The sequence below is a fragment of the Xylocopa sonorina genome, chromosome 8, assembly GCF_050948175.1.
Source record: "Xylocopa sonorina isolate GNS202 chromosome 8, iyXylSono1_principal, whole genome shotgun sequence".
NCBI classification, from domain to species: Eukaryota; Metazoa; Arthropoda; class Insecta; order Hymenoptera; family Apidae; genus Xylocopa; species Xylocopa sonorina.
The window spans coordinates 11,047,829-11,075,540 of NC_135200.1; the positions used below are offsets into that span (position 1 = coordinate 11,047,829).

Genomic DNA, 27,712 nt, shown 5'->3' on the forward strand with positions numbered 1-27,712 from the left:
CCAATGTGGGTTTCGATTTAAAGAGATATCCACATCACAATTCTCTGTTATTTACATAGACTCTCTACATTTATATGCAAACGAAGTATATATATCTATATATATTTTTTCATTCTTTTTGCATCTGAATATATAATAATACGTATTTCCAATCGATAAATTATACACATCATTCGATATAACGCGAAGTAATAAACTTTTGCATCTAATCTTAAACTCAACATCGTTGCGCAATGTCCGTGAAAATCCTTAAAAGGGCACGTTCGTTACCGGATTGTTGCCAACACAAACCGCAACTACGTTCTCCGTATTAAAGTTTACCAAATACCAACAGTCACTACTTAAAAAGCTATCTGCAATCGAATAGCGTTTGTACGTGGTTGTTCACTTCACCTGAACGTTTATTGTACTGACGGTAACTCAGGTTCGGGCAAGGCAATCGTGTACAATAAGTTCACGCATTCATCGTAATTGACAAATAATTCGATATTCCATTAGTATACAGGAAAATGATCCTTTTTACGATACCTCTCGTTAGAGATAGACTACGTCGTAAACAACAGGTACAATGTTTGTTACGACTCGATCTATACCGTTACTTTATTAGCTGATAGACTGAATTAGTTCGAGATATTATTCGTTTTAAATAAATTATACATACGGTATAAATAACAGCGTAGGCGTGTGCTTGATGTAAATTCAATCGGTTATATAAATAATTAATATTTTATAAAATGTTGCTCAGCCGTTGCGCGAATTCGCAAATGGATAATAAGATAGAGAATGGGCAGTGGAAAACAACCCTGAAATAGGATACGTTTATTAGGATACTTTAATACATCTGTAAAGATGGAACTCTACGGCTTTGATAATTCGGAATAATTATGTCAATCTTGGCGTGTGCGCCCAGTTCTGTTCAGTTTATACTTCGCCAATCTGCAACTTCAATAAAATCGTGAGTGGGAGATAGGGACGTTCACGATCGAAGGAAACCTGAACGATCGGTGGTCACGATGTTCTTCCACTGATCGTAGCTTCTTCTACTTAGGATCGAGAATCTCAAATTTCAGGACATATCTTTAACCGGAGACGAAAATAGAGATACATCAAGTACGTTGAGTCGCGCTATGCACATTGAATTGTCGAACAATAAACATCGAATAATCATTCGTCGGATCATTTTTTTCTTTTCTTTTTCTTTTTTTTTTCTTTTTTTCTTTGGTACGACTGATCATACGAAGGAATTACTAAATCTAGAAGAGTTTCGGTCTATGAAAACTTGAACGGTACGTGGACCGTGCTAGAACCATAACGATTTCATCGGAATCGAATGGAGGCCATCTCTGATGTAAAAGTTTTCCTGTAACGTGAAACGGTGCGCCGAATTCCGGTTAGGATAACGATCTCGTCTCGCGGCGTTTTCGTCGTACCTCCAACTCTACCGAATCGTCGACGATCGAAGAAGAAGAAATTAACCGCGTTCCACGGGTAAAGCTCGCGTTTATCTTTTCGCCTGCGACGTCTCCGGCCGTCTAATTCGTTCGAGGGGGCCATTCGACGATCGATCGGAACGTCGAAAAACGGTCGAGCAGGAATATTGATCGATCTCAGAATCGTCGCTGCCTAGCTTCTCCCTTCCTCTTCGACTATCTCGCCTTTTCTCGTACGAAATCAGCAAAGACGTGTTGGCCTGCCCTTTACGAGAGAATGCAGGAATTCCTTTTCGACTCGGAACGCTCGCGGATCTGCTGCAGATGCCGCAGCTGTGCCGGCGATGGCACGTGGGCGCTGCTGCTGCGAGAATTCAAATGCGGCGGGGGCGGCAACGACTGCCGACGACGTCGTCTCAGCTCGGGGCTCAGGTTGTACTTCAATTTCGCTTGCTTCAGAAGCTCCTTGAACACCTGAGAGATGTTTACGTTTTCCTTCGCCGACACCTCCACGAAACCGTTCTCCCACTTCTCGGTGACCAGTTCTCTCGTACTCTCGGTGTCCACCTGGAACAGATCGAATAGCATGAGTAACGTGGACGTACAATCGAGGACATATCTACTACGTATCATAGAAATAACTAGTTGGTCATGAATGAACGCGACGGAATTCTTTACCTCTTTCTCCAAGTCGATCAAGTCGACTTTATTGCCGACGATGACGATTGGCACGGCTCCTTTCGTGTCAAGGATCTGAGCCCTAAGAGTTTTCACCTCGAGGAACGTGTTGGCGTCGTGAACGTCGTATACGAGGATAAACGCGTCCGCAGACTTGATGGAGAGGTCTCTCATGGCTGGGAACTCGTACGAGCCCGAGGTGTCCAGTATGTCAAGGGTCAGGTGTTTCCCGGATACGTTGAAAGCTCCGTGATGCATTTCCTCAACTGTTCGCTTATACTTCGGTATGAACGTGTTGTAAAGGAACTGGTTGATTATCGCCGACTTTCCAACCTTCGCGGCGCCCATCACCACGATTTTGTGCCGTATCGAACTTTCCCCCTGTTTACCGCCGCCGCTGTCCGACTCTGACAGTCTCTCGTTTCTGCAACAGATTTTAAGAACGCCTTCAGTTTTTATCCAATTAGCGCGTCCCTTTGAGGGGGTTCTATTTATAAGTCGGATCGAGGCGAAAGAGCGAAGAAGAACGGGATACGTTGAAGCGTAGAAGTTTTTAAGCCCGGGAACTAGTTAACGGCGCGTTTGTACCCTCGAACGAGCGACGGGTGGTGAAAATAAGAGAGCGAAGTGTCTCGTATTTAAGAGTACAACATCCCAGCGAAGAGAATACCCGCTAATGAACGCTAAAGATCCCTTTCAGCGGCTCCACGCGTTATTGAATACGCGTTTTGTATAGGGCCTGTCCTGGATTCGAGCCACTATTACCAAGCTAGAATACCTACTAGAATACCTACTCTTGCGGCGGGGCCGGGCAAGTAGCTGTGGCGCACCGGTGCTTTTGCATGCACCAGATAACAACTGTTCCCTAAGTGTATCTTCGTCTTCGTAATCATCCACGCTTATTACGGGAAGGAGTCGGACGCGGTTATTACCGAGGCGCACAAAGGAAGAGACCGCGCGAGCTTCCCTTTTTGCGAGGGCTCGCCTGAAAATTAAAGCTCGGCCCGGCCTAAGAGCGAGTCAAGAGGAGGGCAGCCGGATTGAAGGGGAGGGAAAAAGAGGGTGAAAGTGGTTGAAGGCCGGGAATGTGTTTCGCGAACAACGGGAGGACGGCACTTTCGCCACCGAACGTTTTCTTCTTTCTCACCACTCGTTTAAATACACATCTCCATCGCGATTTTCTTGCTCGAGGAATTCGAAGAAAATAACGATGACCCGCTGAATTAATTAGACGCGAGCAGTACTTTATTATTGCGTGGTCGATTTTCATCGTGGAAACCATTAAACGAACTTACGCAATAATTAAACCGATCGATAATATTTACCTTTCGTGTGCAGGCAGGCGGAATTACAGATGAGACAGAGTAGGACTACATCGTGGGCGGATGTAACCGGTTTACATTATCGCTACTATATCGTGGAAATAAAATTATTCGAGAAACTTTTATCGCTACACTTGGTGCTTCGCGAAACTAAATTTAAATTCGATGTCGGCTGCGAGTAACAGCGTCGTAAAACGTCCTTTGCGAGTGAAGGGGAAGGAACGCGAAAAACGAGAGTGAAGATTTCTCGAGGATAAGAAGAAAAGGTTTTTTTTTTCTTATCGCGGCAAAGGATTTTCAAGTCTAAGTAAGACAGATGCGAGGGTGTTTGGAAAACATAAACATACCCTTACCTAGCGTTTTTCGTGGTTCCATCCTCCTGGCCCTCCTTCAGCGACGACGGCTGTAGACTGAAACGGCGCCGGAATTGATGCCGACCTTTCATCATTTGTGCAGAAGTTTCCTATAAAACAGCCATCGTAAAAACTTTCCAGATGTACGTACAATAGAAATAGAGCAGGAGAGAAACGGTGAAATATCATTTCGGTGACGTAACGTGTTCGTGGTTAGAGTTTCACGTGCTTATGCTTTTCTGGAGACGGTGGGAACAAAGTATCGCGAGGATCGATAGCGGAAAACGGCGGTAAAAAGGGACCAACGATAAGATACCTATCGTAACGTCCGCGCAAAGTTAAGGACCTTTTATGGTACGGAGAACGGGGAAGTTGCGGAAAGCAGAAGACGATGCACTGTTCGTTATTATGTTGCGGGCGACATTTACCGCAATATGCAACGACGCAGTCGAGAGTACGGCGTAGTTCCGCACGCGAACTTCAAAAATTGTTCGCCAACTCCCGCGGCGTGTAAACACGGGCATTGAATTTAATTCCATAATTCCCCCTTATCTTTCGCACGTGACTTTCGAAATTAGTTTGCATAATTTAACTAACGCCAGGGACAATTAACGTTAGACGATATGCGCGGTACGTTTCGCGGGGCATCGCATGTCGTTAAAAGTTTCGAATAGTTGCCACGAAGCCTGGCTCACCGGGGCAACTCTGACCAATAGAACTGATTGATCCACCCACGATACCCCGGATAGATGTACACGTTTCCGCTGATAAAGTGGAACGAGCTATACGCGTCGAATGTCGTATCGATCGGGCTAGCCTTGATAACGTCGATTGCGTAAAAACGAATTTATTAGCGGCAACAACGAGCTCGTTACCAGCACGAACGAATTCATTATCGTTATACTTACGCTGGCTTCTTTCGATTCGTGGAAAGTACAGCTCGATGTCACACGGATCGGATTAAAGTATCTTGGATTTAACAAAATACTCGGCGACTCGAGAAAGGAGGCTGTATTAATAGAAGCGTACGCCTTTCGAATTTCCCAGCGTTCCAGTTCCATTGCGATTATTAATTCCACCAAACGGAGTTAATTCGAGCTAATTTACACTCGGTGTCCTTTGTGAACGTGCTAAGCTCGCGTTAAGATGCGGACGAAATCTCCTAGGACATTGGTCCGCAGTGATCTTGTGCATTTGCCAACAGGCGTGAAAATTATTCAGCTGGAACCCCTCGGCAGCTTATACTCGGACAAACATCCATTCGAGGCGTCTCCTAAGGGGAATTAGCGCCTCGTATAATTTACCCCTGTGGATCTTAGCCTTAACTTCGTCGTCCCTTTCAACGCTACTCGCTTTAACAAGTATCCCGCGAACCTTCTTTTCTTGCCCCTTACCCGATTCTTCCTGCAGCAATAACTGTGCTCTGATTAAGAAAGTAATCAACAATTTGGAGTCCCTCGAGGGACTTTCTTGTCTCTCTCCTAACCCTACTTCCGTATTTAACGAACGGGGCAAATTGTCGCTAGAAACAGGAAGGGGACGTTGTGAAACGAATGAAAATTCATCACGAGAATTAATGGACCTTGAATTCTTCATCTTTCCATCCTTCGCTGTTCAACTTTCGCAATCTGAATTTACTTTGCTTACGCGAAATTGCGATGTTGCGTCAAGTTTAATTAAAAACGCGGAGAACAACAATTTCTATAAATAACGCGGTCAATATCACGAAGTACAGCAATTTAACCCTTAACATATCAACTAGGGTCACTCGGGAATTCCGTTCTTCCCTTACCTTTCTTTGTGACGTTCGGCAATCAATTTGGGCAGATGAAAACAGATTTAGAAAAAGAGGAAATCGGTTAAAATGACTTTGGAAAAAAAGTATCGAAAACCTTTGTGAAGTTTCGTACGATTTTTTATATTTTCAAATAAAACTAGCGTAACCAGAGAACACCGCGTGGTCTCTCGAGGACCTCGTTCGATGATGAAAGGACGTCGAACGTTTCACCTTGGTATACCAGGGGTTAATGCATAAGTACTTAATACTAAACTACTATTATGCGACTTCTAAGCGTAAGTCGTATTAAATTCAGAATCCGAGCAGCGTATTTCACGAATCTATGGTCGATTGTAGATTCGGTTCGCGTGCAACGTCGCTGTTATTACCGAGAGACGTGCATACATACGGACTGGCTCGGAGGCTCTAAACGTCCTTTTGTTCCTAGCCGTAGGGTGACATTTTCTAATCTTGTCCAGGCGGTTTCTGATTCCCCGCGGGCGAACACGTAAACTCACGCCTGCAAACGTATGCAGGCGGATCGATACGGCGCGTAACGCAATTTCCCATCGAGATAAACGATACGCGTGTTTCACGAGAGAACGAGCACGGTGTACACGTACGTATTTACCGTAGAACACGGGCTTCGTAGATCGATAGACGGCCGTGATAATTGCCAGGCAACCGTGTGAAAACCGGGCTGATATCGCCGGCGATTGTTTTGATTGTACTTTTCGAGTTCGATGCAACGTGGTTGGCACATATGCGCCCATTATCAGCGCAGACCCGCACGTACGTACGGTACGTATCGCGTGGAAACGTCGAGCGTGCAAGCAAGTAGATACGAGCAGAGAACGCGGGTCGTTTTTGTCCCTCCCCGGTGTTTTGCCTGGAAATATTTTAATCTCGCGCGAACGGGCGTGCGAGCCACTATTTTACGGGGAGACTCGCGTTGCGCTTTGTTTAAAAATTTGATGCGGCTTCGCCGTAGCTATCCAGCGTATAAAGATGAGTAATGGACCCGGCGTACTTTAAAGAAAAGTCAAGCTCGTGGAAAAACGAGCAGTCGAGGAGTTACACGGTACGCAGCGGGATTAAAACGCTTCGCTGGCGAATGCCGCGTTCCTTGTTTGCCTGTGGCTATTATAAATTACATTTGAAACTGGCCACTTGTTTAAAGACCCCCTCCCCGCCGTTTCCATTCATTTCTAACGCGACTCGCCCCCTTTAAATAGACGCGGTAACAAAGAACACGAGTAATTCGTTCAGCGGTCGAAAATCGCTACGCGTAATGGTAAATACCGTGAAAGCTTTCGTTCCGGATATGTGTTTCGGAAACAACCTTTGTTTTATAACGATTGTCTCGAGAGTAATAAAACAAAATTGGCAGGCTTCGCGGCGATCCGGCCACCGCGAACAGCGCGCGTTTTAATCTTCCCGTTTATTGCTTCATAAAGCTTCGAGGGACCGGTATCGACGCTTGGTATCGATCAACATTTTCCGGCGATATTACCATCGTAAACCATCCAGCCGTTAGTCGAACTTTTAATCTGGTTTCTTGAAAATTTATTTCCACCGGCTCGCACGTGAATCGGTTGCCGTTTAATTCTCTAATAGCAACGAAGTTATCAAATTCGTTGAAACGAACGATTTCACGTTTTCTTTATTCGACGGTCTCTCTCCCAATTACCGAGGACACGTGTAGCTCCCGGTGAAATTTGTGTTAACTCGTTCGTTGCGACGGAAAAGTAATTACGTTCGGCAATTTATTGCACGGGCGATAGTTAAATCGCGATCGATACGCATTCAGAGTTGACCGCTGCAGTTGATGGATCGCTTTCGAATTCCCTATATCTGTCCGTGTCGGAGATCGATTGAACGCCGCGTGAAGCTTTCCTTCTCACGTCAAAGCCTCTTTGGTTAAGTTTTCACAGCCATTCGTATTCCGGCATCCCTGTCACGCGATATAAATTGTGGTAATTAGGAAGCGTGGCTATCAGGCGCGCTAATATATGCGTTGCGATTTGTAATTAACCGTGAGGAAACGATATTCCCCCCCAGGGGGATCCGAGCAATTACAGTTCTACGAGTCTTTGGAAGCATTCCCAATAACGTGCACCGGTGCTTATTATTAGAAACGTCCGCCGCGAAACGTGCACGATAGACGATACTCGAAACCGTTCTATTTCCGCGGTGCTCGAAACTTGACTGGTTCTTACCAGAAGTTCGCTCCTCCTCGCCTCTTGGAAATTCCAGTCTTAAAACTTCTCCATATCGACGAATCAATTTTCACTTTTAATACCCCTGTAGGATTCGAGGGCGCCCTCCTTCTAAGGAGACAAAACAAATCCTCTCGGCGTAGCTGGGAAAATTGAATGAATAGAATATTGAGGTGAGCCGCGGGAGCGAAAAGTACCCAGCCCCGATAGTGTTACGGCTTTGTTCGCGTAATCATCGTGCATCTCGAAATCCCAGCTCTCGAAATAATCCGAGTTAAGTAGATCCAGCACCTCGTTCTCCCTTCGGATCCCTTCTATCCAGTTTCTTTCTATCCGCTGGCATAATCTTCCCGTTAAATGTACGGCAGATGAAGAGCGCGGCTGATTCCATGCGACTTGATTAATCTATCGGTGAAATAGAATTCGTTCGGATCTAAATGACGACGCCCACGCGGTGCGGGTATCGTCCAGGGAATAGAATTATTCGAAGCCAGGGTGACGCGCCGCCGATCGATATTCAGATTATCCGAAAAAATGATGCGGGTAGGCGTGTCTACTCTGTCGAGTGCCGCGATAAGATTCTTCGCGATTTATTGCCAATTTGACGAACGGGTTTCCCCCCGTTATCTGACGTTTTAACCCCGTGTATTTTTCTGCGAGCACGTACGGCCAAATATATTTGTTTAACACGGAGTCGATGCCGGCGGATAAGCGAGCCGGGATTTAACCGTTTGTCGCTCGATCGATCTTTACGATACGATTTAAAAGAAGGGGATGGAAGTAAAGAAAAAGGAGGAAAATAGGAGGAAACGCGACGAATGGGTCGACGTGCATCCTTTCCGTACGTGTCGTGGGTCGACACGTCGTCGCTTTGACATTAATTAAATTCAACGACTGCATTAATGCCAGCGTTAACGGGTCGCTGAAAAAGTCGCTTGACTGTTTTCCGATAGGGGATGTCGCATCGCTTTAACGTTGATTCCACGTCGAATCTATGGCCTGCGATGCGAGTAGCCATGGGTGTTACACGTGTGTCTCTATAAAGGATTGATCCTTCGTACTGGAAAATGAGTTACGATTCGTGTCGCGACAGGATCAGTTTTGACAAGGATGAAACATAATTTTGATATTGCGCGAGCCCATTCTCCCTCTTTCCTTTTTCAGACATTTTCAATAATACGCCTAGAAGTAATCGTGATGTTCCTCGTTTGAATTGAACGGAATCGAATCGAGAAATCGAAGAATCGTTTGAAATCTTTAAAAGAGAGAGGAATGAAGTTGTCGATGTTGTTGAAGTTTAGATTTCAAGTTCTATTGAACTGCAAGTGACGAGTCTTTATTGCGTTATGCCAAGAGACGTCTACGTTTCAGAGAGAGGTTTAAGGGAAATCTTTTGTAGACCGCATTGGTAAACACCGATTTTTCGCCGTGGGATTTTATTCTACGTTTTTCTCCTTACTTGTGATTCACGATGGAGAGTTCGCGTGGCGGGTCACGAGGGCATCAAGGGCTTCCGGATGTCGAAGCGTACAAGTAATCCCGATCGCGCTTCGGGGACCGCGCCAGTTGTACAGGTTAATTCCCAGAACCGATTTATTTTTCATTTGGCACACGTCCGTGGAAAGCGTATCCCCGAGCGAGTCGAACTTTCAGACCTCTTAAACTTTCCTCGAAAAAGGCTAAGTCCCGTCAGTCGGTAAGAGTAATTAAAGCAAGGCAAAAAGGGGAAGAAGAAGAAAAAAAGCGCTTGCTGCGAAAATGTACGCGGTGGCATATTTTATGATCCGTCGTTGACTTTTTATCGGATCTATATAAACGCAGAATCGGTTTTAATTAATGCCCAGATCCCCTGTTTATTTTCTTTCCGTGCAAATGGCCTCAAAGCCGAGGGCCTTTTTCGCTCGGCAACGACTCTAATTGTGAACCTTCGCGCGATCGCGGACAAAGCTTTTAAGAAATTCCTGATAATTTAAGGTTTCGCGGAGAAAGGTCCGTAGCCTCATTACCAGCTTTTTGTCGGAAAATGAAAATGGTCCCCATTATCCCGAACCGTTTCTCAGCCTAGAGCCAGGCGTCCCTTTAATTAAGAAAATTGCGAGGCGCCGCATGCATATTCATGGCATATTCGTACAAGACTAAGCGTTCTAATACGACGATATCGATGTCTCCTTATATACCGAATTGCATGGAAATATCCTCCTGCCAACCTTTTATAACTCGATATAGAACCACCCTTAACTCTTTTTTCGAACCGAAATATTAACGAGAGGGACACCGTGAACCATAAATTGCACGTGTTTACTACCGAAACGGATAATAAAATGCAAAGGGTATACCCGTTTAGGATATTTTTCCGCTTGGACGGAAATTTTTATGTAACCTGAAAAGGTCCGACCGGTAGGACCGTCACGAAGTTCCGCGTTATTCGCAAGGGTATTTATTGGTTGCAAACGCACGCAGACATCGGTACAAATACCCACACCTTCGACGAAATACGCCTTTTACGGACCCTGTTCAATCTCGTATATCACGCATCTGTAATAAAGTGGCAACAACTCCGCGACTATTTCTCGACCAGCTGAGGCACTTCGTCCCACTCGCTCGATGATCGATCGTCTTCTACTCGCAGCATCTCGTCGCACCCACCCAACATCAATTGTTGATTACATTTAAAATACTCGCAACAAGTGATACATCGAAAAACGACGACGTTACCGTTCGTAAAACCGTACCAAAGAGTGTAACTACAAACTGTTTTTCACGAGAGACTCTACAGCCGAAAGCAAATTGCTTTACGGTTCTGAAAGGAGGCCGTTCAATTAATCAGAGCGCGTGCAAAGAAGAACACGGGCGAGGAGCAGGGCAGGGACGGTGAAATTACAAGTCGAACCACGTGGGGTCGAAGAATAACAAGATCCGTGAAGGCGAGGCAGAGCGGAGCGTGGGTCTCCTCGGACGATGCTGACTCGGCCAGCTTATTCGGGGTCCGACGACGTCCAATTCGAGCGAGGTTCGTTGGCGAGGTTGGCAAGTAACGCGTGGAGAAAGCGGGACGATACCCACGGTGACGTCCCCCTATATCGGTAGCGGCGTCGACTGGAAAGAGAGCGCAACGGGGTCGACGGGGGTCGAAGTAGAGAGGAGAAGGCGACGAAGCAGGCGAGGATAGAAAGAGAGAAAGGGGGCGGCGAGCTAGGAGTCGCTGGCTCGACGGGACGCCAGAATCGTGTCTGTGGGGAAAAACGAGCAGAACCGGGAAGGAATCGCGCCTCCCTTGCCAGTCGACGTCGGCGTCGTCGTACTCGCTGCCCTTACTCCAGCTCGTCTGAACTGGATCGGTGCAATACGAGGAAACCCGACAGCATGGAGCCGGCCAGTTCCGACTGACTTCCCGGTCGTTGCTCCACTTTGCTCGTGCACGCATTTAACCCCCTCACACCACCCATACCCGTACACAGAGTCGACTGATTATCGTCCAATACTGGAGGAACTGTCCATCGCGCGTACATACGTGCATATACCACGTATACCCGCCTCTTCCTCCCTGTGCCGCGTAGCCGGTGCGACGACGCTGTATTTCTCGTGGAACGACGCGTGGAAATTTCTTCTTCCGCGTCTCACCATCGTCCCGCGCAAACTTCTTTCCGATTTTACGAGCTGCGTTTGCGTGGAACTCCCGTCGAGCGTACACTGAATCGTGCTCGCGAACGTAAGACCGCGGGAGGACTCGAGAAGAAATGGATCACGTCGGATCGTGCATGAGTTATGCGTACGCTTTGCCAACAGAGCGCTCGAGCCAGCTTTCGAAAACCACAGCACGCTGGCTTTCGTTGACCTTAATGCACCGGACAACCGCGATATTAATGGTCCCGGTATCTTTCGCTGAAGAAATCCGTGTCGTTGGTTTACGAGTCGACGATGGTGCGGCATGTTTTGGTCGGGCACCGCCTTCCTGGCCATACCATAGAGGAAAGTAATTTCGTTTATCGTTCCCGTTTCGAGGAGCAACGACTCGGATTTATAGACCCCGTAGCCGTCCCTCCGCAAAGTCCATCGGCTTCCTCTCGACGTCTTCGTCCTTTCCTGCGGGCTTGTTCCGGGTGAGACCGGAATTAAACACACCCGTAGCCTATCCAAACTCGAGGGGTGAAACGTCTGCGGCGACCTTACCTCTATAAATGTGCGGCGGCGCTAGCACAATTTGCGGGCTTCTCCTGATGGCAGGCCATGCGCGACCATAAGCGACCAAGCTTAAGTGTGAGCGGTTGGCTACACGTACGTGTAATACTTTGTCCGATAGCAGCGACATTTTGGGAACAGTGAAACACATACGTTGCTCTCCATTCCTCTCCATCTCGCAGTCCTTCCTCTCCCTGTGTGTTATGTGTGTTTGACCGTCTCCAGAATCTTGACACGCAGGAAATTTACTATTACCTTCGACCGAGTCGTGGTCCAACTGGGACGCCCGGGGAGTTACTCCACTTTTGGCCGATGTTTTGGTGTCGGTGACATCGTAGCCATTCTTCGTCTCCGCGTCGTTGATCCCAAAGTTAATGGCACCGGCAGTGTGTATTTCTTTTTCGCCTCGCAGCAACGACGTCTTCGACGACGAGGATGTTGGATGACATTTGTTGAACGACGAAGGGAATTTATGGTGCGACGCGTACCACGGGATTCGTGGGGACCGCCGTCGGATCTTCTTGCGTGTTCTGAAGGTATTCTAATGAGATGGAAAGTCATTGCTCCAATTTCGTTGGCCTGTTTCGTCGCTGCCACGGCAACCTCTGGTGGATGCTAATGGCGTCGATCTCTCTCTCCCTCTCTATCTCCTCTGAGAGCTGCTTTTTAGACGAGCGCAATGTGTTTTGAAATCAAGTGAAATTGATGAATGCGTTCTCCTATCGGATAGATGAATCGTCCTTTCTCTCGGTTCGCTTGTTCTATTATACCCTCACGGAAACTTCTTTATCAATTCGGCTCCTTTCAACGAGTGACGTCTATTTTCATACGCTGCCAATTTCGAACCCTTATCAAAGTTATCACGGCAATCATCATCTCCTCTGCTCTCCCCCTTGCGGAGAATCGCTCCTTTCACTACCGTTCAATTTATAAACTTTGATCCGATAGACCGATCGGATTGGCCAAGGTTTCCCGTTGTTCGACACTGACGAATAGTAGAAGAGATACATTTTCTCGATTTCACGAAATGTGCAGACCTCGTCAGGCGATTCGACGCTACGGTAAATACGGCTCCTCCTCATCACCGCCTCTGGGAAAGCTTTCTCCTCGCGCGTCGAGTAATTCGATGTTTCCTTCTAAATCGTAAAAGAGGACTCGTAAGACCGACAGCCTCGAAGGGTACGAAGGATTGATAGTCGAACGAGCGAAGACGTAAGAGAGACGACGGTTCTTTGTTCTTCCTCCGCAACTGTTCGAAACGAACCGCTGATGGATTCTTGCACGGTGTTGATTCGTGGTATCGATGTATAGGTACGAGATCGGGAAACTTCACCGGAAATTGCTGTTTTCTTCCGTTCTCGGACGCGGAACATCATAATTACCGGGGAAAAAGCACGATGTATAGACGTAACCGAGAGGAAGCGATGAGTAATCATTCTGGACTTTTACAAGCTGGTAAAAGTATCCGCGAAACATGTTGCTTTTGTAATATTAAAAAGCAGGAAGGAAATTCTTACGGATTCTAGAACGTAAACGAAAATTGCGTGAGAAACTCCCAGAGGTATTTATTTCAAAATCTCGTGGAAAGTAGGAAAATTGCAGAGGGCTCGCGAGACATTTCAGTCAAGGGGTATAGTACAGCTAGTTTATCGGAGCGATAAACGATTCCAAAGAGGATATTGGTTTCTCGGTAAATTCCGTAAAACCCCAGAAGTAGCTTCGGCTCAGATAAGAGGGGAATTTATACAGCAGACACTTGGACACAGAGTAATCCTAATATTCGAGAGTTTCGAAGAGGTCAATAGCTTCCATATTAAACGAGCATCCTCTTACTGGCATTGTCGCTCTACACGTACACCTAGACCACTAGCCTCGCACGCTCGAGCGCCCCGTTCGTGTGCCTCTCCCTTGCGACTTGCCTCCCGTTCCGCTAGTTTTGGCAAAGCTTTCGTTGTATCTGCCCCGGCGATCTCCGGGAACTTTTACGAGCGTGTTAAGTGAAACAGAAAAGTGTGTCTGCTTTCTTGAACTCCAAAATTATCTCGCGGCAAACGATTTTTACCACCGCACGACCGCCACCCCCTTCGTTCAACCGAAACGTGAAGGATCGATTTTACCCCGACCATCGAAGTTACGTTCCTTTTTTATCGTCCCCCTTTTCATAGAGCGGACTCACGTTCGCGTTATTCGAAACCTAATTTTACCCTGCAATTTGATCGTCTCTGTAGATACAAAAATCGGAACCTGCAATCTCGATCATTTCGAATAGCCGGTCCAACCAATAACCTAGATAGAGTCAAAATAAAAAAAAAAGCGAGGTGGGGGGATAAAAGAAACTAGGCTGCAATCATAGCCAGCCGGATTGCAACCTATAGAGAGAGGAATATGCTCCCTTTTCCTGGACTCCCGGATCGCTCTCGAGCCAGTCCATAATTCCGTGAGGAAAATCTGGAAATTGTCAGTCTCGCGTGACAACGGGGGCACAAGCACGTGGGTCCAAGACAAACAGGAATATCTGTCAGCGAACGCGGCGCACCTGTGCTCTACGTAGACACAGGCGAACGCACGTGACACTTGTTACGGCGTATTTGGGTTAAGCCGCGATAACACAACCGACACGACAGGGCCGATAAGTGGCGAGCGGTTCGCAGCGACGCATAAATTTCAGATGTCATTAACGGGTTGCTCGAGCGCCTCTTTATTCCCCGCGGTACGTAGGCGGATGGCCTCTTCCCTGCGATGGACGCCATGGTGGAAAAAAAAGAGGACGGTATTTCACCTAGTGAAAGAGGTCGGCGCCAGCCGCTCGTTAAGGGCGGCGACCTGTGAAACTTCGAAATAACATCTCGTTGTACGGGTCGCATCGACTGTGACAGACAATTAAAACGATGACGAGTGGATGATTACGCCTAGTCGAGCGGAATTCGCATCGTTTTCTGCGTCATTTGCCGCGACGCGCATCTGTTACCCGCCCTGGAACCAATTTCCAATGAGCATTCTACCACCTCCGAATCTCGTCGCGCAGAATTGAAACGACGGGACCGATAGGACGAACAGTACGTTACGCCGCTGAATAAGACTTTAATTGCGCCGGGTAATCCCATTAACGGCGGCGAAATTAAGTTACGCGTCGACCGCCGTGCAGATTACAAAATGATTTCCCCGCCTAGCCGTGGGAAATGGTGCTCGTGGCTTCAGTTTCCTCTAACGTCTATCTACGAGCACGTAAGTACGTTCGGGAGATTTTAATGCCACGAAATCAGAAGCGATACCATTTTCACACTCTTCACGACACGCGACAGCGAACATTAATCGGATATATACAATCAACCCCCTTAAAGCAAGTTATAGAAACGTCGCAATCCGACGTTTCACAGCTTCTCCGTTCCTTCCATCCGAAATATCGTTCACTCTCGATTAACAGCGATGGTCAAAGAGCTTCGATCCTTTCGTACGCCGTGAAAGTTTGCTCGTTTGCATAAATCATAATTCTTGCTTTCCATAATCCATTTCTCCGCGACGCGGTGCGAGATCGTTCCCCTCTCGCGCTCGAACGCCGCACGCAACCCCGGTCGATTTCAATTTCCATTCGCTCGTTTCGCCAGTCGAGACGTTACGCGGCGGTCCCGGTAACGGGGTGGGTGTGAGGACTCTCCCCAGACGAATGGGAGGAGAATCGGGGTCAACGCGGATGGAAATGCGGAAATGCAAACCGAATCGTGAGCTGGAACAGCAATATTCCGGGAGAGATAGGACCAGGCGTGGGACACGACCGGGGACGAACGACTTTTCGCGGCGAAATCCGCTCGCGCGGGTAAACAATGAAGAGATCGCGGGCTGAATACCAAATCCGTCTGCGACGCGGGTATTCGACGTCTCTCTGGATCACGTCGCAATCAAAAGAAACGCGGCGTTCCCCGCGAATCCGATCGAAAGTACGCGTTTTACGCTTTTAAACATTGTCGTTGACTTGGACGATTTATTCGGTCACGCTGGAGCGACCGGGCTCCAGAAACCGAGCCGGGTATTGCTTCCTGGTTTCCTCGGGTATCGTTCGTGAGTTTCGCGATATTACTCGAAAGGAAAACAGCAAAGCAGCTTGGGGAAACAGGATTGAAGAGGAACTCGAGGGAAGTCGTGGTGTTATCGACGGAATTTTGTCGCGAAACAACGCCTGAGAGGGAATAAACATCGATCAAGCGTTGAATACGGACTACAAATATAAATGAGACGGTGGGAACCGGGCGTGGAGAATGTCTTTTTAGAGTTCGATGAAAAGCGGCTGGGCGTTCGTTCGCGCGTAAAGAGGATGCTGGCGAAGATAAACCGCGCAATTTTCCGCGATACACAAAGTACGTTGCTGAAGAAAAATCGTCGAACGTAGCGTGCCTTCGGGTGGTTCTCTGGAAATTCTAGGCTTTCTCTATCTTTTTCACAGATTTATTTGACTATATTATTATCTACTTCCAAATGTCCGACGAATAAATAAAATGATTTTGTTCCGCGTTACAGCGCGAGAGACAATACCCATTAATTCTCCAACCGGGAACTGGAACCAGTGCGCTTTTTATTTTTTACCGCTATCCAAAGTTCGAAGCTCCATTGTCCGTGGGTAGTAGCCAGGAAATAAAAAAATCCAACGAATTGGAGGTGATTGAAAAGAGAAAGTTTGGAGAACAGTAGACATACTTAACGAGGCGTGCGAGAAACTTTTTCGCGCGTTGTTTTAATTCCACACGAATCAGAAAAAAACTTTTTCTCACGACGGCTGAGCCATTAATTGCTCGTCCCCGTTCTAAACAAGCGATCGCACTCGAGCGATTACGACGATCGAGTTATCTTCGGCAAACGATTTCGCAGAGGAAAGAGACACGAAACGCAGTTCGAACGGGTTAAGAGCGTGTTAAAAAGTAATTTGCGCGAACGGCCGCGAGGCCATTACTCAAAAGGGTTATAATTGAAATGCTTTTACAAAAAAATCGCTCCGTTAGTTACTAGAAAGCGAATCGTTTAACGCACTCGTTCCAAGGGATTAATTTTCAAACGTACGCGAGTGTAGTTTTCTTTTTTCCCCCCAATTTGCGTCGATGCTCGATCATCGAGTGGCCGTAACGCCCCGAGCTGTTCACGTATTTGGTCGGAATAGTGCGGAGCATGAAGTGGATTAAAGATTCCAACGGATTTCGACGATCGTTCATCGAAGTGTTAACCGATCGCAATGAAACGCATTATCCATCGTGTGCAACGAGCATTTACGCGGTTTAATTTATTACCTTTTACGAATCAGACCGATCAATTCGGTATTAAACGCGCTTTGATAATATACGCGTACCCGCGTAATTTTATAATGCGCCCGACTAATTGCGGTTAGGCGAACAATACCATGGCTCGATGAAAGTTTGACGAGCGATTTAAAGGAAAATAATAATCGGAAGGTTGGAAAATCTGTTGGACATCGGCGTGCGCCGGACTGAGTTATGTAATTATTTGTAGTATTAATTCGCTGGGCGAAAATAAAGGGAGCACATTTAACGTGGCATTAAATATACGTCGCGTTAATTTGCAAATTGCTCGGTAATAAATTACCGTGGTAAGTAATTCAAACTTTGACACACACGGGACGTCGGGAATTTATGGAGCTTCATTTCAGCAGTATATTTCTAGCGTGGTGTGTCAAATTTTCGTATTAACACCTACCGTATAATCTGATTTTATCTCGTAACGAAGAGAGACCTTGGCCAGTGTGCTCAGCCAGAATCGCTAACCTCCTCCTCGTTTAGTCCCCATCAGGCTTAACGATCCTCGCGTAGAAAAGATTTCGCACTACTACACCCCTCGTAACACGGTAACATCCACGGCATTAGCAAGCTTTCAGGTCAGACGGGATCTCGAAAAACTAGGCAAATTGATTCCTCGATCAGGTTCATAACGTCTCGCTGATTTTACACGATCGTATCGTACGAGCAAGTTGAAGGTAATTAAAACTTTCGTGACCCATCGTTCGATTCTGCGCGAGTGTAATTTATAAATTTAAAAGCACGCGCGTAACGACGACTCGAATGTAACGTTGTCCCGTTCGTTCAAATTCTCACGTGATAATACTCTGTAACTGTGCTTGGCTTAATGGATATATGCTTCGAGAGCGTAAACCGGAGCGATATTTATGAGCAGCGTCTACGAAAATAGTTATTTACCGCACGTAATCGGCCGTTACACTGCGCAGTCGATAGAGATTCTATTAACTTCGTCCATCGCGTGGATGAGATTTTTACGCGGCTACGAGACCATTTTCACGCGATATTAAAAGTCTTGATGAAGAGGGGTAAATCGAATTCTCTCTACTTATCGGAACCGGTGCAGCCTGGTACGCGTCATCAACGCCTTTTTAATCCCGGCCCATAGGCGGACGGTTTATCGGGATATAACCATTCGTCGCGCGAAACAGTAAGCCCCGGGATACGAGGACCATGGAAAAAAGACGAGCCACCCTTCAAAGTCCGGCTAGTTATTTCACGGTTATCAGAGAACGGTTAATCCTTAGATGTACCACCATGAAATATACCCTTGGTCCCTCTTCATTGTCTCGATTTTGCTTTTCATCGTCGCCATTCAACGCTGTATTCGAGATTTATCTTCCGATCGCGACTGCGAAGCTGCGCATTCGTGACGTTGGCTTTCGATACAGAATTTGAAACAGAATAATAACTTCGTCCATTGTATGGCAAGAGCAGAGGCAAGATTCGAAATTTCAAGAACAAGAATATTGTTTTACTTATCAAACACTTAGTATCCCGGGAATTCTCTTTGCTGGATAAATCCTCCCGTTTCGGTTCGCTGGAGGAGCATAATCGATTCGAAGACGGCGTTGGAAATTTGTGCATTGTATACGTCTGCACTTGCACGGAAGGTGTAATTGAAAAGTTGCGCGTAGCAATCGCAAAGTGCATAAAAGCTTCCCCCGTCTACGGAGGGAAACGATCCACCGGTCTAGCGTTTCGTCGAGCGAGTAAATTCGTGACGTTGAAGGGCCGGGGTGCTCGCGAATCTGTCGTAAATTCAAAAATCGACGCGCCCGTTTGCGGGGAAGTTTCCCACCCGGCAATCGAAGTGAGAGCTTCGCGAGTTGTAAACTCTTGTCGGTAGTTTCGTAACTTTACGGCGCGGAGGAACCGTTGTTTTTGCAGCTCGATAGGCTTTCGTCGATTGAAAAACTACCAGGTGGAAAAGTTCTTAAATTAATTACACGTTGATCGATCGCTGGCCCGTTTTCTTACGACGTCTCTCCAGAAATGATTAAATTGCGTATCGAAAAAGCGCATCGAGCTCCGGCGGCAGATACAAGCGAGAGGTGAGAACGTAATGGTCAGCGATCGTGATTAAATGTTTCCCGTGAAACTTCACAATGCATCGAATATTTTCTCCTCGCTGATCCCGGAATTTATATCAGGGTAATATATAAATGTGTCTCAGGGATCGAAAGATCAGGCGGATAAAACTGAAAGAAGGCGAGGGGTCGTGCAACGAGATCATTTTTCACTGACAAACTTTCAACAGCCGGCACACGACAAATCGTTCGCTGTCGCGTTGATTCAGAAGCGATTTCTCGTTGCGGGAATTTCCGGCTCGAATTTCCCTGGAACATCTCGCGCGTTATGAAACCGTCAGTGTAACATTGTGCGAGAACGGCCAGATATTTTACGCTGTACCCTTGCCGTGGAACTAAAATCTGTTGTTCCATGGCTACGAGCAATTCCTCCCTCTCTCCATATCTTTTCTCTCCGTTTTTTAAGCTCACGCATGAATAATTACCAGCTCTGATATTAATCAAGCGCGATCGCAGCGTTAAATCGCAGCGCGAATTCTTTTTCCTTCTATTAATCGTTATATACGACACGATTTATTCAATATTTTAAAGGTTTCAATTGTTCGTCTTAAAAAAATATCCCAGTTAAAATCCCTCGATTCGACTGTTTTTATAAAACGTAGCAGTTCGATTGCTTCGGGAAATGTTTGAGCCGATCGTGTGCCGAAGTGAATAATTTCATTGGACAAAGAGCATGGGGAATTAAATTATGCAACGATTATATGCTTTGATATGAAACTGCAACAAAAACTCAGAAAGTGGACTCGTTCGCTTTGATCTACGAACAGAACTCGATCATGAATTTCGCGAATAAGATATTGCACGTGCAATGAAACTTGCACAAGTCTATTACATTTCGCAGTAAAGTATCGCTGATTAATTGCTTCGTACGAGCACAGTCGTACGGAAAACTGAATCGCTAGATTCACCGTGATAATAGAACGATATCCGTTTAGGAAATGAATCACGTGTCTAACGATATTGTAATTAAACGGTAGAAAGGACGTTAGAAAAAGTGATCGGGCGATTACTACGTAATTATTACCGGTTCTCGAGAAATAGCCAGTGTTCCGTCTCGACGAGAAAACTTACTCGCATTCAGCTCGTTTTTCTACCATTTTCGTTTCATCAAACTGTCCGTATCGGGCAGCTGCGTCCGCAACTAAAACTTTTTGCAAGACTTATCATTGTCACGGCGTTGTCTCGAAGCCGATATGAGACGCGACGTTGCGAGTGGTTAGGCACGCGTGGGGGCTTGGCTGGGTTTCGTCGGATTAGAGCGAGCCGACGTGAGTTCGAGCAGATTGAAGCAATTTGGCACGAATTCGAACGGCACTGATTTCACACAGCCTAAGGATCGAGTGTACAGATATGTGGACACAAGCCGCTGGAACCGAGTAGGCGTTAAATCGAGCCGTTCGAAGCGAACAGGCACGAATCGGAACTACTCGGAACGAGTAGACGCGTATCCGAGTGGATTGCACGCGAATTGACGCGAGTTCAATTCGTGCAGTTGATCGCCGGTGAGTTGAGCCAGGATAGAGACAAGTTTAATCGGGTTAGAGCGTACCAGCCTAAGATAGGAGCTGATCAAAGTGCAACGACACGTAATCGGCGAGCGACACGCGCGTTCGTGGTGAATCTGAAATCGCGGACCAGCGAAACCTCGAAGTCACCGTATCCAACGTATCCGTCGCAGTCCACAGAGGAGCGGATTCCTTGAAGCCCAAGGAATCAATGTTCAAAAGAGGAAACGGGAAAGGAAAGAACGGAACGGGGGTGAAAGAGAAGACGAGAGGGCACGCGAAATGAAAAGCGCAGAAAGAATTTCTCCGCAAAATCATCGGATCCTTCGCGAACTCGCTCGCCATTCGTTCGACAGGAAATTCTCGCCGCGATACCTCTGAAGATCTGTAATACGTTTCGACTGGCGCGGCGAAGAATCGTCGACAGCCGGGTCTTCGTTGCAGGAAATTGGATCGTTCGCGCGAAAATACGGCAGCTAAGCGATACGTGGTGACCGCAGACTGCGCGGAAGATGGAAAATACTCGCGATCGAAATTCGTTAGATAAATCTACGCGATGCTTAGTCAGCGGTGCGTACCCGTCGAACACGCTGCTGACCGCGGCCAATATCAGATATCTACTTTAATCATCGCCTTATAAATACACAGCGAGCGGACCCGTTTAAGGGTGAAACGTATTATTCGGTGCAGGACGAAACCTCTTATCTCGACGCGATATTTTATACATCCGAAGCGTTCGCGGTCCTAAGTAAATTTCTACGGCTATTCGCGTGCCGAAAGTGGATCGGTCCTGGAGAGAATCTGATTTTTCAGCTGGTCAGTATTCGTATCTCGAACCTTCTTTCCTTTACTCTTTCGTTAAACACACGGGGACTGATTGATGGACCGTGCACCGATCCTAAGTAAATTTCCTCGAGCACCCTCGCTCTGCCATTCAGAGTTGAATTTCGTTCGCTGGATCGGGATCAGAATTTAATTTCTCCACCGTAATTCGATCTTTCCAGTAGCTCCACGTTGAATCTACCTCCTCTATGTCGCGAGTAGAATTTCCGCCTCGATCGTTCCCAAAAATCGTGACGGAGAACCGAGCAGTTGGCCCGTGTCACCGTCAAAGTTCCATCTTTTCGTCGGCGTGTTTCACCGCAATCGATAGATGTGTCACGCGCGCGGGGTGCACGAAGTTAAACATTATTATCGATAGTGGCCCTCTCGTCCCTCGTTCGGCTGCGTCTAGCGTGCAACGTTAATTGGACGTGCACGTACATCCTGCGGGTTTATAGCTGGGAAGGCGTCCGCTTGGCGTCCTCTCGCAAGGGACGCTCTCGCGATTGTTTCCTGGTGACAGCGTCCGCAATGAACCGCGTTTCAGGAACTTTATTGTTCGAATCTGATGCATCCGAGACCGAATCGTAATTAATCGTTACTGTCTCGAACAACGTTGCTAGGATTCCCATTGTGCGCCGTCGTCATTGTTAACCGTGGCTCGAACTGTACGACAGGACGTGGCTCGCCGTGAATCGACGCTAGTTTGCCAGCCAGTTTACGTACGTTTCCGAGGTTCTTAAAAAACAACGATCGAAACCAGAAGTCGTAAATTGCGCCAAGTTCTCCAGATTAGATACAGTCGATGAGTCACCCGCAATTAGTTGCAAAGCAGTTATCTACTTCCACGATGTTTTTAAAAAACGACCATTCCACCGTGCGCCGAGTGCGAGAGGCACTTGAATGCAGAAGTTGCGCGTTACATTCAGTTTTTCTCGTCTGTTGTACGATGCAGATGAGTGACTTGCCAGGCAGGAAGTAGAAATTTTCACACAAGTTGCACGAGGTTTCTCGGATGAGTCACTCGTAATTAGTAGTTGCAGACGATGTTTTTGCAAAAGGAACGTCGAGGGCAGGGTACTTGTGAGCAGAGATAGTAGAAGTTACGCGAGGTGAGTCAGTTGCCGCTGGAAGTGTTCTGATTTAAATCTAGAGCAGCTTTTCTTCCCGGGACACACGGAAGAAGTATACGCGAGAAATAATTCAACAGTTTCGCTGATGAAAAATGGAAGTTGAATAAGAAATAAAACTGTTGATAAATAATGATATATCGACTATTAATGGAGCAGCGCGTTCTTAATAGCGACTCGACATGCGAACAGCGAAGGCAACTGGATCGGTCATGCCGTTAAAAAGGGGAGATTTTATTCTTAGATTCGAACTTTGAATTACGTATTTCCGTAACGCGATCAGAAACGGCAGGCAAGAATGCCACGTTCCATACAGCGTTACCACAAAGCGCAGGAAAAAACAGAAACGAGACACGACACGAGTGGCCCGATCAATTTGCTCAAACGCGACCAATTGTTGACCAACAACGTAACCCCTATCATTTATCGTCGCGTGGTATCGCAAATACAATTTGCCGAAACGATCATTATGTAACGCAGCTTGATACGAGCTGTGAAGCAGGATGACATTACCTGGCCCAAGCTAAACCTCGTTACAGTTCACCGCGATCGTTATAGAACATCGCGTAGCCGTCGCAACCAGCCAGATGCAACAGATGTTTCGCGGATAATCCTTCGGTTATATCCTTTACACGGTTCGATCACATTAGCGTTTTTATACCAAAGTATCATTTCGAATATCCACCGAAATCGTTCGGTACAATCTTATTCTACAAGTTTCATTGCATAACACCGTCCTCGTGACAATCGCGCTCGGGTCTACCCGCTCTGAATCTGAAATTTAAATAAAACCTCCCGTCGACAAGTGCTCCGTGGCGAAATTGAATTGTCCGTCCGGTTCGTTAACTCGGTACACTTTCGGAGGTAGAAACGGGACGATGGAGGTCAATTGTCGACACGGATGCGCGGCAAATGGCGAGTCGCGACCGCGAAGCCAACAGTGGAGAACGCGGAGGGCGCTTTTCGACACGTTTTCTCGCGCGCTACGCCCCCGCGTTCGCGGTTCGTCACGCGAAATTTTCTCACCCCTAAGCACGAGGGCCTGGTGTTGTTTCAGCGGCGGGCGTCGCGTCGTTACGCGAACAGAGAACGGGATAAAATCCACTCGTCCGACGAAACCGGTGGTAGCGGCCCAGGCGGACAAAGGGAAACACGTTTCCATAGAGAAGTCGAGCGACGCGACGCGCACAAGTGGTAACACACAGAGGCGTAGGCGAGCGCGTCGAGCGGGGGTGAGCTAATTAATTTGCGGCGAGGAAAAATGAACAGCGATGCCCTCGAACAACAAGCCTCCATTGTATTTACATCACATACGTCGAATGGGGAGGAAAGCGAGAATAGGACCAAATTAGAGATTCGCTGATGCTTATTAACGAGGCTAAATTAATCTGGATATTGTAATAGTGTTGTATAACCGATCGAATAGTTGGTAACCTTGTAACTCTGAGGCAATGTTATATAAAGGTAATCGTTATTTTAAAACAGGGTAAAGTCTGGGCACGTATGACGTGGAAGTTGGCGAAGAAATTCCCGACTACGATAAAGTAAATGTAATTAGAATAAGAAGCCTGGAATGCTTATTATCTAGTTCCCACTCTATTCGTCGTCCCTAAGAAACTTGTTTTGAGTTCCAGCCAGGCGATAATAGCGGCCGCGATGATCGCGCGAAAACTTCCCAGCGGTCTCTCGCTCGTGTTTTCATGCAGACGAGTTCGCCAAACTTCGACGTGACCAATTATTTTTACATCTCGGTCTAATTACGAAGCGCGTTTGTAAAATATCCTCGTCTTCAAACGCGATAATGATTTTTAACTTTGAACTAGTCCGACAAATATTAGCGCCTCGCCACAATTTCGATCTCGTTACTTATATAGTGGTCTTTTCGAGACCATCTGGACGCGTTGCGTAACGTGAATACGTATTCGCGACTAAATAACGCGAATAATCGAGGGTTAATGTCGGATGTAACGTTTGCATCTATCACCGCGGAATATTCTGTTTCTCAGACCACCAGTTCAGGATTATCTGTGGAAATTTGCATGTTAGGTAGTCGCTCTTAACGCGGTCGTTTGCTCGCGACCCTATTATCGTGGCGAGCATGAACCCCGTCGACTTTTAAATCGCTTCGTTCCGCCATTTCGTCCGGGAAACGAATGCGCCCCGCCTCGAAACAACAGGTAGACATTTTTAACTGTTTTCCGCTCGCTTAAATATAAAATATCGTTCGAACAAGCTCGCTATCCTTTCCCACGTCTATGCGGGAAAGGTTGTCCCGGTCGTTTTTATCATTTTTTTTTTTTTTTTTTTAATTAGAAAGAAGGTTATTAATCACCCGGAGAAGTAAATAACAGGTTTAATAAAGGCACGTTTATTTTCATCGTGTACGCGAACGTGCTCTCGCAAAACTTTGCCCGCAACACGTGGTGCGCTTCCTCCCGCATGTTTTACCTTTCAACGAAATGGCATCCCGTGGGTCGGCCGTTTCTTTCACGGGGGACGGGGCGGGGGACGTGACACCTCGCTCTCGCAGTCGAACACCGAAACCTACTTCCATCTTATATTCTTCGCGGAGCTAAGGAATCAAAGTTGAAATCAAGGCGCGGATAAAATATCGCGAGCAGCCCCTCCGGCGGAAATTACTTTCGGAGGAGCGGTGACAAAAGGAGGACATTTATCTACGGTAAAATTCCATTTGAATATAAAATCTGACCTGAAACGCGTAACGGTCGACGGTTTCGCTTGGAGGACGGTCCGCGTAACCGCGACACGAAGCGGGGACGGGGATGTCCCCTCTGGATTCGGCGTACGAAATCGAACAACGATGGCCGAGATACGGGGCGTTAAAAGTGGTGCGCGCGCGGGACACCGTTCGCGCTGGGGGGACACGGGCGTTAAAGCTGCGGTCTGAAAGGACTTTGGTAAATGGCGCAATCTACCGCGCCATTTCCGACACCTGACGGTACAGTTGGCCAGATAAGGCCGCAGGGAAATGAGGGAACGTCGACGCGTACGCGGAACCTGCCCGATATCGCGCGGTCGCTGTACCGTGTCCTCGAGGCGGAGGTGTGGGCTAGCCGGGTAATGGTCGTCGCAAAAGAAATTACTCCTGAAGAGACAGGTTTTCGTAGAAGCCAAGACGCAAATAGTCTCTTTGCACAAACCAGGGTGCAGTAAGTTTAATAACTGTGAAATTTACTGCCGGCTGGTAGTAGGCGATGAATGGCAAGTCGAATCGCCATTAAAATAACTGCGAAGCACGATGTCGCGCGCGCACCCGATCCACTGCAGTGGATGCACTGCTCTGCATCCGTGAACGAGGCTCGCGATGACGCGGTGGGGACCGGTGGATGTTTACCGAGTGCCTCGTCTTACATTAATTTCGTCCTTAGGTACGCAACAGCGGCGGAGTTCCTCTTTTATCGCAGTCGTTGCGCTACTTTGACCCGGGGAATAAATCGGGCCCGAGTTTCAGCGACGATCGTGAGGAACGGTGGGACAAAGAGATCGTTTCGAAATTTCATGCCAGTCGTTAAAGCGACGAGAGAAACTCCCGTCCTTGGCTGGTGTTGAAAGGTGGGCTGATACTGCGAGAGATTGAAACTACGCGTTAGAGGGATACTACGACAAAAGGGACGTTCGTTAAGGCATTATTGAAATTCAGCACGGAGGCTGTTATTATATGCAGGTGCACCGTTGCTCGGGAAAATCTGCGTAGGAAGATTAGGGGTTACATCGCGGTGGTTAATGCAGCGAGGATGCATCATCCATATTGTCAGGTGCAATAGCATTAATGTCGCATCAGACACGCGTGGCTGTTCTACAGCTTGGCAGACCGTTCTCGATGCGCAACTAATCGAACCAACAAGCCACGGTTTCATGAAAATTAATAGCTTTAACGGTGGAAACGTGTTCCCCGTAGGGTGAGATTCACTCAACCGGAATGGTACGTTCGAGGTCAGCGGAAGTCGCGAGTCTCGCTAAGATTCGTTCCTAATGCATCGCGCGCCAGGGATGGCGGCGGGGTTAATAATCCATGAAACCGTACCGTTTAAGTAATGTACATCGCGCCGCTCGGAAGAGTTTGCGAAAGTTTCCAGCGTAGACCAACCCGGTCAAAGACACCACCGGTGTATTTTCATTGGCGCGTATGCGGGTACATTGGTACACCTTGCCGCGCGGCATAATGAGTTAAACAACCTCTCCTCGCTCAAAGGGACACCGCAGCCTGCGTGGAGCGATGTCTTTGAAACTGCGACAGAATTTTTAAACACCCGCGAACCCCATTCCAAATCGATTTATACGTTACGCGATAGATGTTTCCGCGTGCAACACGATGCTATCACGAATTCGTCAAGCAGTAACTTAACGTTTCTTTTACAAACTAGAATAAAATCGTGTTCGAGATCGATAACTATTTCAACTATTTCTCCCGCTGTCAAGAATGTCGTCGAGCAACTCTAACCAACGTTTACAATTACACGATCACACGAACGAACGGGAGCCTGGTGAACCTCGCGCGGAAATGTTCGCCACGCGTGATTGGAAGCTTACCTGAACACAAGCCTCCGAGTAGGAACGGGTTGCGCGACGGCTCGCGCGTTAACAGGTGAAAACTGACTCGGTTCGTGAGCGCGGGAAGCTCCGAGTGGTCCCTCGTTGATTCGCCGGTAACTCGCGATGGTACGATTTCGATCGGCTGGCCTACGGCTGTTCGCGGTTCTGCAGTTCAGTCGGGAACGGTCGAATGGGCGGTGAGCACGATTGCGGTCGGCCGTAAAACGGAGCAGGTGAACGTGCGGCTCGTGCGCCCTGGGGTGGCCCCGTACTCGCCTGCCAGACGAACACAGCGTTGCGGACGAGCTAGCTCTGTCCGGTACTTGGGTGCCGTGCCGGGTGCTATCCTCGATGCTTTC

The 27,712-nt window shown here is 47.4% G+C and overlaps 1 protein-coding gene across 3 annotated transcripts; it reads right to left on the bottom strand.

The window, feature by feature from the left end:
* Positions 1–1,616: 1,616 nt before the first annotated feature.
* On the bottom strand, positions 1,617–27,712 carry LOC143426087 (ras-related protein Rap-2a). 3 transcript variants are annotated; one of them, XM_076899221.1, is made up of 4 exons: positions 27,351–27,712; positions 3,784–3,893; positions 2,109–2,532; positions 1,617–1,997 (listed from the first exon to the last, which is right to left on the bottom strand). In XM_076899221.1, exons 2-4 carry the CDS (start codon positions 3,876–3,878, stop codon positions 1,698–1,700), a joined length of 819 nt encoding a protein of 272 aa, XP_076755336.1. In that variant the 5' UTR covers positions 3,879–3,893; positions 27,351–27,712; the 3' UTR covers positions 1,617–1,697. The 3 variants fall into 3 exon arrangements, with proteins under 3 accessions (XP_076755336.1, XP_076755339.1, XP_076755338.1); XM_076899224.1 differs by lacking the exon at positions 27,351–27,712 and adding an exon at positions 4,130–4,178; XM_076899223.1 differs by lacking the exon at positions 27,351–27,712 and having other exon boundaries at positions 3,784–4,019.